The 12,425-nt window shown below is 31.8% G+C and overlaps 2 protein-coding genes across 3 annotated transcripts; one reads left to right on the top strand and one right to left on the bottom strand.

Moving 5' to 3' along the window:
• Positions 1 to 1,413: 1,413 nt before the first annotated feature.
• LOC140828006 (uncharacterized) lies at positions 1,414 to 2,865 on the top strand. Its single transcript, XM_073190973.1, has 4 exons — positions 1,414 to 1,517; positions 1,769 to 1,892; positions 2,011 to 2,083; positions 2,536 to 2,865. The coding sequence occupies exons 1-4, from the start codon at positions 1,493 to 1,495 to the stop codon at positions 2,782 to 2,784; spliced, it is 471 nt and encodes a 156-aa protein (XP_073047074.1). The 5' UTR covers positions 1,414 to 1,492; the 3' UTR covers positions 2,785 to 2,865.
• A 1,146-nt stretch (positions 2,866 to 4,011) lies between these two features.
• LOC140828005 (transcription factor bHLH100-like) lies at positions 4,012 to 5,487 on the bottom strand. 2 transcript variants are annotated; one of them, XR_012117096.1, is made up of 4 exons: positions 5,153 to 5,487; positions 4,685 to 5,056; positions 4,192 to 4,346; positions 4,117 to 4,128 (listed from the first exon to the last, which is right to left on the bottom strand). XR_012117096.1 is itself a non-coding variant. In XM_073190972.1 (3 exons), the coding sequence occupies exons 1-3, from the start codon at positions 5,477 to 5,479 to the stop codon at positions 4,251 to 4,253; spliced, it is 795 nt and encodes a 264-aa protein (XP_073047073.1). In that variant the 5' UTR covers positions 5,480 to 5,487; the 3' UTR covers positions 4,012 to 4,250. The 2 variants fall into 2 exon arrangements, 1 of the variants encoding a protein (XP_073047073.1); XM_073190972.1 differs by having other exon boundaries at positions 4,012 to 4,346.
• Between the last annotated feature and the right edge of the window lie 6,938 nt (positions 5,488 to 12,425).

The following is a 12,425-nucleotide window of genomic DNA, read 5'->3' as shown; positions in this document are numbered from 1 at the left end:
TTTCATTTGAATAAGATCCAATCTCTTAAGAGTAAGATGAGTAAGGTATCTTCTTATCTTGGCCTCCCTTGTTGCCGCCTCCGGGGCTATTTCGTCAGCCTCCCACCCACCCTACGTGGCAACAATTCAAGGAGGAAGACATTATTGAATCCCTCGCACCAGTTACCCAACAGCAAAATGAGAACAGAGAATAGTTTTACTGCCCACGTTCTTGAAAAAAAAAGGAAGAGAATTAAATGACATTATATGCAACCTGAAAAATGAAAATATATTGCACAATCACGGTCCTTGCAATTTTTCCATAAATAAATGACAAAGGAAAACTCCTCTCTTCTAGCCCCTTCCCTAAGCTAACACTCACTCTTAACAATATTTTTCCTAACCTCCTCTAGATCCCTAACACCACCTTATATCCTTCCCCCCATGCGCACATCACTAACTCTTCTCTCCCCCACTTTGGGCCTTTGATATTCTAGCGTAAACATTGCAAATTGGGATTCTTTCTTGGGTCACCCCAATACCTGGACTCTCCTACGTTGCTGCTCTTTCTCTAACAATATATCTATCCATTCATGTATGAATAAGTATCCACGGCTACATGGGGTCCCGAATGTTCCTAAGCTCAGGTCCATCGAGTTTCCTATGTCATTTCTAAAACTTTTGCCTTAGGCACTGGAAAATACTCAGTCAACTCACTCTTTTCCTTCACCATATAAGCACATGACAACGGAGAGGGCCAGCATTTTAACAGAAAGCAGTTCAAGAAAATGCTACACAAGTAAAACAACTAAGATACAGATCTACACAACCAAATCGATTTGCACGTAATGCTGATAACAAATCATAAAATCCATGTCTAAATGTCAAACTGCTTGGTGTTTGCTAGAATCCATGAACATAGTTCCATTTTACAATCTCTTCCATATTGCTCATAAAATATCCAGAAATCCTGTGACCGAATTTAGATCATGTATGATTTGTTTATGCATATAATGGGTGCGTAAGAAAAATAAACAGGATCACTCATTTATATAACTAATACATACTTACAAGGTATCATTTAAGAACTAACTTGGCATAAATCATAATAGCTTCTGAAAGATTTTTATTTCATTTACAAATATCTATTGAATTGCAATGAACTGTGTTTCAATGGTACCTATTCTACATCTCTCGGTCCATAGCTACTGAAACCCTATAGAGATTCAAGGAAAACATGACACCCCATTGCAGTACAAGTCTCAATTCATTGCCGAGATATCGATTACCAATGTATATATCTTAAATATTTTAAACCGAACCCGGAACCATGAATTACGTTATGATCTATATGCCTTAAAAGAAATTTGTTTTATGCTTTTCTTGTTGCTTTTTGACAATAAAAGCATAAAACTAAGTTCCTTGCTTAATTCTCACCCTACACCCCAAATCCTTGTAACTTAAATAGATCCAAACACCATTCCAGAGCCTTTTCCAAGTTAATTTCGCTGAAATGAGGCAAAATCTCAAGATAGAAGGTACACTATTTCCCCCTTATAATCTCTAAACCCACGTACATATGAATATATGCAACACACGACATGGATGCATTGTTCCACCCTTGATGCATGTGTGTGCATGTGCTCGAGCAAATTCGATATATAGGCGATAAATAAACAAAATGTTTAATAGATTACACATGAAGTCGAAAAAAATATATGTGTAGGTTTGATATTTGTCAGTTTTGTCTGTCTGTATGACAGTCCAATTATGATTATTTGATTTGTAGGAAATGAGGATGCAAAAAATAAGGAAATTGGAGGTGTGATAGAACAGTGCTACGACAAGTACTTTGTGAACACTGAGAATTGGAGCTCAGCTGATTTCTACCATGCGGTGTGCCAGACTGTCGAGTACTATTTCCAATTTTCTTTCATTTTTTATTATTAATTAATAGTACTGATTATTGATTCTAAAAATTTTGGCTAATAAATTCAATATTTAGTAGATGAGACTAATTCTTTTTGCTAGAGAAATTAATAAAAAGATTGGCAGCACGCAATTTCGGGTGCCAAGGATTTCCACAATTGATCACGCATACAAAGTAAGGTTAATTTATGGTGTATACAAATTCTTTTAGTTGTGTAATATATTTATGCTGCGATGTAGAATTAAAAAAAAAATAGATTATTTACGATACAACTTTCACATATAATTTTAGTTTGAGCTGAGTTAACTAACAACAAAAAAATTATTGGAAATTCTAAAGCTTAATTGGATATACTTTAAATATTGTCGAAAAAAAATAATAATAATAATAATGACCTCTATGATTCATTTAAAGGATATATAGCATGCATGCATGTTTCACCGATTTCATGTTGTATATTTTTCACCGATTTTCATGTCGTAAATTCTTGATAGTATTTTGTATTTCATAATATACTTAATTTTGAGATTAAAAAAAACTATAATTCCTAGGGTCTGAATTTGCATCAATCTATATTATTACGATTTGTAAGCATTTTCCTGAATTTATAATTATTGCAATTTCAGAAACATCACCAAGGCAAAGGAAAATTGTTGAAAAAGGAAGAATTTCAGAAAATTCTTGAAGAAGTGATTCTTGACACAGGGGTCACAAATATTGGTGCAAAAGATTTATTATTCTACATTTTCGGAGTCCCTGCCACCACCCTCTTCTTCAAGCAACGTTTGATTCCAAAGCTTATTCCTAATGAAGTTTTCATACCTTTTGTCACTTCTGCTACTGTTTTCCTCCTTGCAAAATTTAACAAGATATAATTATATATCATTCAATTACTTGATTATATATTAATTATTGTTATAATTAAGGATCCTGAGTAATTCAAACATATTTAATAATAATTTGACCTTTTTTGAATCTTGTTTGTGTTTAGATATTTTTCTCAAAACATCTGAAAAACATGGAATAAGGGGGTGATGAGTAAGAGTGCAGATCTAGATCACAGTTTTCCAATGTCTAATGCAGTATTTACTTTGACCTAATTAATTAATAAGAAAAAAATGTAATTTTAGTAATTTATCGAATATTGTTTATTTGACACTCACGTTCTACTATTTGACTCACGTCTCATTTTGAAATATTATGTGGTGTCTTACTATATTTTTTCCTAGAGATGTCAATGGGGCGGGTATGGGACGGGTTTGGCTAAACCCAAGACCATGAAAAAAACTTTGACCCATTACCCGCCTTACCCCAGTTAAATATTCTTCGGACCCACCCCACCTCGAATACGAAACGGGACCGGGTAGACCCGTGAGACCCGAATTTTTAAAAATAAAAAAATATATTTCTTCTCGCATGACTTAATTATGAAACAGACAAGCCTCTAAATACAACATTGTGGAAAATTAATTAATATATTCGGCTACACTTAATAATAACAAACAAAATATTTTCACGACATAAAGAATTACATAAAAAAAAAGAGTCACTAGCTCTCCAAAAAAATCTTGACATCCCCAAAAATAAGTAATAACATAATTTAAACAGATCAATATAAAATCAGTGAGTAGACAATATTTAAGTCTACTAAGATGATGAGCAACTATTCTTCCACTATTGCTAAAAATATATTCAAATGCAACAGTTGACATAGGAATAACTAAGATCGTTATGGTTGGGGTGAACTACTAAAAAAAATGAAAATTAAAACAACTAAAACCCTAAAATATTTATATCTACATATATGGGGCGGATATGAGACGGGTATTATAGGACCCATGACCAGTCCCATATCGGGACGGGTATGAAAATTTGGACTTGAGACCCACCCCATAACCCATTTAGTATGCCCAAACCCACGGGTAAAATCCGGACTCATTGACATCCCTATATATCACATGAGTCATGTACAATCATCAACATCAAATAAACAATGTTCATTTGGTTTAGGGAATTTTAGCGAAAGAAAAATCAAAGTTGCTAGAAGGAAAAAAAATTGACAAAACACAGAACTAACCTCCAAAACAAATTACTAGCTAGTCTTTTTTCCATTAATAACGTTTGGTTAAGTCGAGAAAACTTTCTACATATACATGTGCGTGTGTACAATATAGTAATTGACGCACACAAATTAATCATTTTGTCCTTTCTAATATTGACTTTTTTGCACACAAAATAAATCCACAAATATCGGGGATAGTACAATAGTTACTGATCTCGACTTTTTTTGCACACAAAAAACTGTCCGTCAATGGATACCATTGAACTAATCGTCTGAAGCTTAGTTACAGTTTAATCTAATTTCTTCTCCCTTGTCGTAAAATGCCCAAACCTTTTCCTTCAACATCAAGACATCCATGTTCTGACTTCCTTGTCCCTGTTAAATTCCAGCAAAACATGCATTAGGAAATCTTCCTTAAAAAAAAATAATAAAGAAAGAGATCAATAATTGATTGATGTAATAAATAATAAGTTATTTAATTTGCTTATCTGATAATTTATCAGCAGCTTAAATTGATATTTTTGAAGATCAGTAATACACTAATCTGTATGATTAGAATCAAAATTTTCTGTGATGATGGATAACATAGTTCAAAATGATAAATTTTACACTGGAAAATATAATATTTTATGACTGGTATAAAAGCAATGATATGAATATATGAAATTATACGATGAAAATGATATATATATAAGATATACTGGTTAGAGTACCTGAATATGTGCATTATAGAAAACCCTCCCTCCAAAAGCCTGAAAACATGAAGTGCTTAGCACAAGAAAACCTTCTTTCTCCAAACACCATAAAGCATCAGAAATCGAACCCTTTTCAAATTTGGCCATCGAAAACTGGAGAACTATTTCTTGTTCGCTTATTCGTGTTGCGGATAACGTTGACGATGAACTTCGTATGGGTTTTCTTGATCTCTGCTTCCTGAAATCAATGGTTATATCTTCTTGAAATACCCTTTTACTTTTCTTTGATATGAGATGCTCTTTCTTTTGAATCAACGTCCCTACTTCTTTCTGAAGCTCAGGGATGTATTTCAGCACTCTTGAAATTGTAGCAGGAATACTCAGTTTTCTCTGTATCCATTTAAAAATTCATAAATGGTTTAATTAAGACAAAAACTAACAAAAAAATTATATAGATTAAAACATGTAGTATAATAATATTCTTACAGACTGGTCTTCCGGCGGAAGCAGTGCGCGGAGAGTGGAATACATGGTGTTCATCTTTTTCCGGCGATCCCTTTCGCTGGCATTATGATTCAACTTCTTGAAGATCTTAGTCGTGTCGCCCGATTTGCGAAACTTCGAAAATTCTCCAGTCATATGATCTTGTCCTGCGGGAGAACATTGAAGATCGATGGAGTCTGAATTTTGATCGGAAAATTTTTCCCCGGAAACGTAGTCGTCATGGCCGATGAAATTCTCCAACGGCCACCCGAAACCTGAGAAATGAGCAGAAACGTCGACCATTCTTTGATGTGTGTTGTTTGATGACATATAACTCAAGCAAGTGTATTTATATTGATAATCGTTTATGTGTGTGTGTGAGTCTACGTGTACATATATATATATATATATATATATATATATATATATATATATATATATATATATATATACACGTAGACACACACACACTATATATATATATATATATATATATATGTATGTATGTATTTATTTGATAATCTTAGGTTGTATATGCAGCTGACTCGGAACCAATGCATTGTTTTATTATGTATACCTTTCGACCATAAAAGATACATATTTTAATATGTGGTTTGAAAAATTTTTGTATGTTGAAATTTAAGCATATGCAAGTCCACGCCAAGATAATAATATATTTATATATAAGTTAATATTTGGTAAATTAATAATATATATAATATATTATAGTAATTTTTTGATAAATTAATAAGCTAATAATTTTTTAAAAATAATTAAACAATTCTTTAGTTTAGTAATCCAAATTTAGTCTTACACAAATTACAAATGACTAAATACAGAATGAGTTATCCAATTATAGACAGTTCAACATATAACGGTGGAATTCGACTCTGATATCATGTCAAGATTAAGACTTGGACTAACACAACCCCACAAACTAGCCCAAAAAAGAGAATTGTCAAAATTAATATATACAGCTCCCAAAAATTTTATACAACATGTGTGGACAACTGACAACTTTTTCTATTACTCTAGCTGGAAAATCATTGTATAAGTTTCAAAAATATTGTTTCCAAAAACAAAAAATTACATTACACTTCATGTATGTCTGATCATTAGTATCACACTAAATTAAATAAATATGTTATTAATTAAAATATATGAATTTGTACGTAATTGATCATGTCATTTATTTTAAAATAATGATTCCAAACAAAGAGGAAGTGATTGTAATTACTATTTTTTAACCCACGAGAAGGACACACGAACGGCAATAGCTAATCATGGTTTATTTAGATAGTAAACACGATTAATGCATGGTTCGCATAAGCCGTAGTTTGATGTGGCACACGCAATCCCGGGTAAAACGTTGTATGGCACGTGCCATGAAAACACCTGATTCCTACGATAAAAAAATATTTAAAAAATAGTGTCGTTCAAATATATATATATAGTCCATATATAATACTTTACTATATATATATATTTTAGAAGTATCTATGTACTACATACTAATTTTGAGATCTTATCCAATGTTGTAGTTTATTTAAGAAGAAATACCATAAAATAACTATCATATCAAATCATTTTACCAAAATTTTGAAAATTCTTAAATTGTTACTTTATCCTTACCTATATCTTAAAATAAAAATATATATGATATGTCATATTTCATCCATTTTCAAGATTTTTAAAATTATTAAAATAATTTTTTATTCTTATCTACTTATATATAAAAAAGGATATGTTACTTTAATATTAAAATCGATTAATCCTTGGAATGGAAGACATTCAATAATTTATTTTTCTCTATTTTTACTATGATTGATTCTAGGGATTAGGTGTTGTGTTTAAGTTATTCCCAAATTTAGAGGCTGAATTTCTTTGTGTAACAGGGAACCCGTAGCAGTTATCTGTAAATGCGTGCTAGATAAATTCTCAGGCTGAACGTACATAGTAGTCTGCAAATCACGTCAACTAAATCATCTCACACTAAATAAGTTTTGTGTAACATACTAGCCCAAAAAGATGTTAATAGAAAATAGAATACATGACCAATTAATCACAAGTACACCTGCTCTATCAATTAGAGGCCAATTTCTTGCTCTTATTTTAATTGTATGAAGCTTAGCAATTCGTCCGGAGGAAACTAAGATAAAACACTGCTTTTGTGGTTTATGTTTTTCTTTGAGGAAGGGTGAATGCTTGAATATTTAACAGAATTATCTTCGTTAAACCATGAATTTGAAATCTAATTTCTTTTTATTTTTGACATTTGTTTGGTCTATATTTTTCCTGTATTTTTAAGGTCACAATTCAAAAAAATTTGGAAAAATGTCGCAATTAAAAAATATTGACTAAGTTCATTTTTCACAACCATGGAAAATTAAAAATGGTATCGCAATAAAAGCCCCTCTGGGGGCGACTGAATTGTATATTCAGACAACTCATTATCCTGTTTTTTTGTCAAAAAACAAATGACAACTGATCATTGCAATAATAAAGTATTCTCCGCTCATGTTATAGTAATATATTTTTGTTTTACCGTTTAATACATATTCCTCGAAGTGGTAGGCAGCCCCAATATCAAGAGATGATGATAATGTATATATTAATTGTGCCTCATCAACTTTGACCTTCTAACCCCCAAACAATTGAAAGTTATATGCATTGTAAAGGCTGTTCGAGTTGGTAGAATATGTGAGTGTTTTTGACGAATTGTCAGAAATTCGATTATTCTATTAACATCTTCTCGGATTATCTTGTCACACAAGACTAGCCCAGTGTTGTTTGTCTGACTAACATTTACGAAAAGAGTTCGTGCAGCATTATTTTTTCCAGCTTCAAACAATCAATAAATGTAACACCCAAACCTTCTTAGCCAAGTAAATTTCGTAAATACACACACATACACACACACACACGACCTTAAGTTATAACTATTTTGTTTTTTTCACAAAATTAAATTCATGCAGAAGTACGTAGAGTTCAATAGTTTTACTACTATCTAAACATGTATGTCTATAACCATGCTATATATAGTTTTTAACCATTTCCTTGTTTACATAGACTATCTGCAACCATGCTATATATATAGTGCAGCTGAGCCTTCAATTCCGTCTTTCCATTTCCTGCACCATGGCTGTATCGTCAGCTTCGCGAAGTCCCTTAATCACTGTCCTATATGGAATACAATTCACCTCACATGGTTGTTCTTGTATTATATCATCTTTCTAAACAATCGTTGCGCGATCTTGAAACAAACCCCTTGGTAAAGCACGTAAGGTAAACCCATCGGGCACACGGCCGCGCTTGAAGAACACCCAAATTAGCAATAAGTGTTCATTGCTATATTCATTGTACAGTATCCACTTGAAGACCTAAAATGCGTACTTGCTTAAATAGGAAAATTGCTACAGGAGCTTCACAACTTACGTCTTGCGAAAGCAGCTTATTAAATATATATGCACCATTTCTTATACAGATGAAGGGCATCATCCAATCCCTTTACATTGCCCATTCCCGCACAGAATTCCACGATTTCGGGCAGAAATAACGAAAATATGGCCCGAATGAAGAATTAAAAAGCAACTGCTTCCAAACCTGAATTCTCTTCTATGTCTTCCACCTTACCTCAATCAGCTGCTCACTTAGGAATCTAATTGCGAATCGGTATGGATTCGCCGGGGCCCACTACAATACCGAGGCCCGAGTTATGTAAATAAGCTTTAACCTGGCCTGGCTTCTGTCCGATGTTTTAGCCCGTTTAAATTTGGGCCCAAATATGAAAGGCCCAGATTTTGTATAGTCTAGTCTGAAAATGTTCGTCGGTCTAACCATTCCGTTATTAAAAACATAATCAAGGATCCTTTGGCCTAGTTGCACCCTTACGTACTTATTGAATTTTTAGAAGATTAAATCATAAATAAATTAAATAAAGGACTTAAGTTGGAGAACAAACTTAATCTACAATGAAAATTTTATTTTATTTACATCTGTGATTTTTTTGGAAAAAAAAAATGTTTTTATAAGTGTGTTTAATTTCTCACCTATTACTACGATTCTATTTTCCAGGTTCGATAACAAAACTGTCTAAGGTACGGTTCTATTAAAAAAAGGGAAGTTGGTAAAAAATCACCAATCAAAATATTTCTTTGGGTTCACTCTCTACCCACAAAATTGTGGTACTATGTCATACAAAATGTGGTACACTTCATGTGGAAATATGGTACTAAAAAAGTACTAAGGGACTGAACACAAAAAAAAATCGACGACTGGAGATTGAAGGTCAATTTCCCGTTAAAAAAAACTAGAAAAAAAAAAATTAATTATGCAAAACAATCCCTGCAAAAGATTCATGATGATGTCTGAACTAAGATACTAAACACTTTTGAGTCTGTGTGTGTACGTATAATCTATCTGTCATCGAGAGATCAAGTCGAAACCTTATTATAGCAAACTCTTTCACTCCAAGAAAAATACCAGACACTTGCCATTTTGCATGCACTAAAATTTAGTAGGAATTGAACAATTAGATGCAAACAAAAGCAAAAACAAGAAACCTTTAACTACAAGCTGGCAAGAAGATTTTTGCTGTTGACCTGAAAGATTTGGCTACTTTTACATTTGATTTGAGGATTCTAATCTTAAACTGGGGCCAATAAATTTATACAAGAGAAATTGTAATTTAAATATTTGTATGTTTTTTTTAAAAAAAAAAATTATATCCCCTTATATTCAAAAAAAAATGATGAAATGTGTTCTAGATTTAATCATTCTTGTCTGATCTAGGTACGTATTTTAGATTTTGTGAATTCACCGACACTTGTTTTGTAGATCAGGCGAATTCCTGGACTCGAAGCTCGATCCGATAAATATTAGTTTGAAAATAACTGAATAGAAATCGAAGTTATATTTATATTGCGACCAAAATCCTTTATTATTATTTTTTTTCGAAATTCTATTTCATCTAATAATTGTGCAGTAAAATATATAACATATTAATTTTTTTTTTTTAAATGAAAGTTCTATATACCTGCTTTTTTTTTAGAATGTTCTGTAACCTGATTTGATCGATCATAAGTGTTTTAACTAGTGTATAATTATTTAGTGGGGAAGAGACCTACTATCACCCATGCCGACGGCACTATATAATAAATTTTGTGCATCTAAACAAGTAAAAAATAGGTCTCATGTGATACCGTCTCACGAATCATAATCTGTGAGATGGGTCAACCCTACCCATATTCACAATAAAAAATAATACTCTTAGCGTAAACAATAATACTTTTTCACGAATAACTCAAATAAGAGATTTGTCTAAAAAATACGACCCGTGAGACCGTCTCACACAAGTTTTTGCTACAAATAAAATAATTTAAAATCTAGGATATCAAATTCATGAATCCAAGAAAAACATAAAATCATCGGTCTCGCTGAACAATGTTCAAAAAAAAAATGGATTTTTCAAGAAATATATATTTCATCACTGAGTTGTAAATTATCAAGTTTTGATTTATATTTTTACAAATACCAACCCAAGAAAATAATAAAAATTCAAAATCATAATTGTTAAATTGAGCAGAGCCAAAAATCCAATAATAATAGAGCCCACTACCCATGTTCTTTATGAGAAGCGGAAGCCGACCTGACCCACAATACCCGGCAAGAATCATGATTTGAAAACCTCCAAACCACAAAAGAATCCCACATTTTTAACACCAAATCCTTTCTTGGAATCGGAGTTTTGTTTTTGGGGACCATACCACCTCATTTATATCTTTCCAATAATAATTAATATCCAATTTTATTTAGGTTACTTCTTATACTTTTCTATAGTGCCATTTCAATATTTACATATATATATATAGAGAGAGAGATAGAGACAAGCACGCACTAAATATATATATTTTTTCTTTAAGGATTTGGTAGGAGGACTAATGATCAAACTTATAACATCATTTGCGTGGTGGATGAGGCCTATAATACCAACCTTTTATTAACTAAAATGTCTGAAGATTCCTTGTAAATGTTGGATTGATTCAACTTTTTATAAAGAAGAAAGTAACAAAAAAAAAAAATTGGTTTATTTAAGATGTCGTGTACACTAGTTGCTAAAAATTGTAACGCATTATATTTAGTTCTAATTTCGAAAACTATTAAACTAGCTAGTTATGTGTAGTTTTCTTGAAATCCAGTTGAAGTGAACATTTTTGTAATTGATTAATACAATAAAGCCAACGAGTCGTGTCTAAAGGAAACGATTCTTTCTAGGTAAAGAATAAAACCGACTTTTCAAGAAAGCAAATACATGAGGTCAAAGGAAAGTTTTGTAGCATGTATATATATACATTTTGGGCGTTAATCTGGTATATGTATCTCTTATGGAGCCGTTGTTCTTCTTCAACGTATTGTCACTGACATTGATTATTCTAAATAAGAAGCTCGTAGCTCTCTTCAGACCACTTGTGACATATCATTTTATCTAACATTTGACTCGAGTTTTACAACAAACTTGTGAAATTGTCGAGTAAGTAATAGTCAAAGAGATATTTACTTATTGAAACTGGTTTTTCACATTTGTGGACATCCCTCAAATTTATCTTTTTCATCGCTTAAATAAATATAGGTTTCATTGCAAAGACAAACATATAGAATCCATATAATTATTTTTTTGTTATATGTTCATGCATTTGGTTTTGTATTGTTTTACTAGTTGGCCTGAAAATAGTATTTTGCTTTCCATATTCAAACCATATGAAGTCAATTATTTGTATATGTATGTATGTATGTCTGTGTGTGTGTATATATATATATACAGCATTATATCTTATAAATAAATTGCCATGTCAGAAGGTTCAAAGTATCTGTGTTCCGATTACTTAATTTAAGGATATTTAGGAAATATTTTGTTTTTTAATATTAGGTATGGGTAGCTAAACACGTTTACCTATATGTATGTATGTTCACCACAACTAAACAAGAATATTGATTGGTGGAAAACGGAGGGGTAAACATTCTTTGAATTATTTGTGTATAGTTTCCTTTTGATTCTCGAAAGCAATGTTCGATGCATCTTTCCCTTTTTAATCTTTTATTATTTACATACTTTTCATTTAACAAATAACACAAATAGAATAAAATACTGGCTGACTTTCTCCACTTTGACTTTGTTCCTTTTAAAAAGAAATTATATTCATTAAAAAATAAAAGGAAATCTGAGGTATCAAAGGGAAAAAGATTTTGCCGCTTTATTCCCTTTAATTCTGCGTTTTGG

This window comes from Primulina eburnea, chromosome 3 (assembly GCF_022965805.1).
Source record: "Primulina eburnea isolate SZY01 chromosome 3, ASM2296580v1, whole genome shotgun sequence".
Lineage (NCBI taxonomy): Eukaryota > Viridiplantae > Streptophyta > Magnoliopsida > Lamiales > Gesneriaceae > Primulina > Primulina eburnea.
This window is presented reverse-complemented; position numbering and strand designations above follow the sequence as displayed.

Coding starts and splice junctions, on each gene's coding strand:
- LOC140828005 (XM_073190972.1), bottom strand. CDS start 5,479: ATGTCATCAAACAACACACATCAAAGAATGGTCGACGTTTCTGCTCAT. Junction 5,057..5,152: donor TTCCGCCGGAAGACCAGTCT/GTAAGAATATTA, acceptor AAATGGATACAG/AGAAAACTGAGTATTCCTGC. Junction 4,347..4,684: donor TCTATAATGCACATATTCAG/GTACTCTAACCA, acceptor GGAATTTAACAG/GGACAAGGAAGTCAGAACAT.
- LOC140828006 (XM_073190973.1), top strand. CDS start 1,493: ATGAGGCAAAATCTCAAGATAGAAG. Junction 1,893..2,010: donor GCGGTGTGCCAGACTGTCGA/GTACTATTTCCA, acceptor TCTTTTTGCTAG/AGAAATTAATAAAAAGATTG. Junction 2,084..2,535: donor CAATTGATCACGCATACAAA/GTAAGGTTAATT, acceptor TTGCAATTTCAG/AAACATCACCAAGGCAAAGG.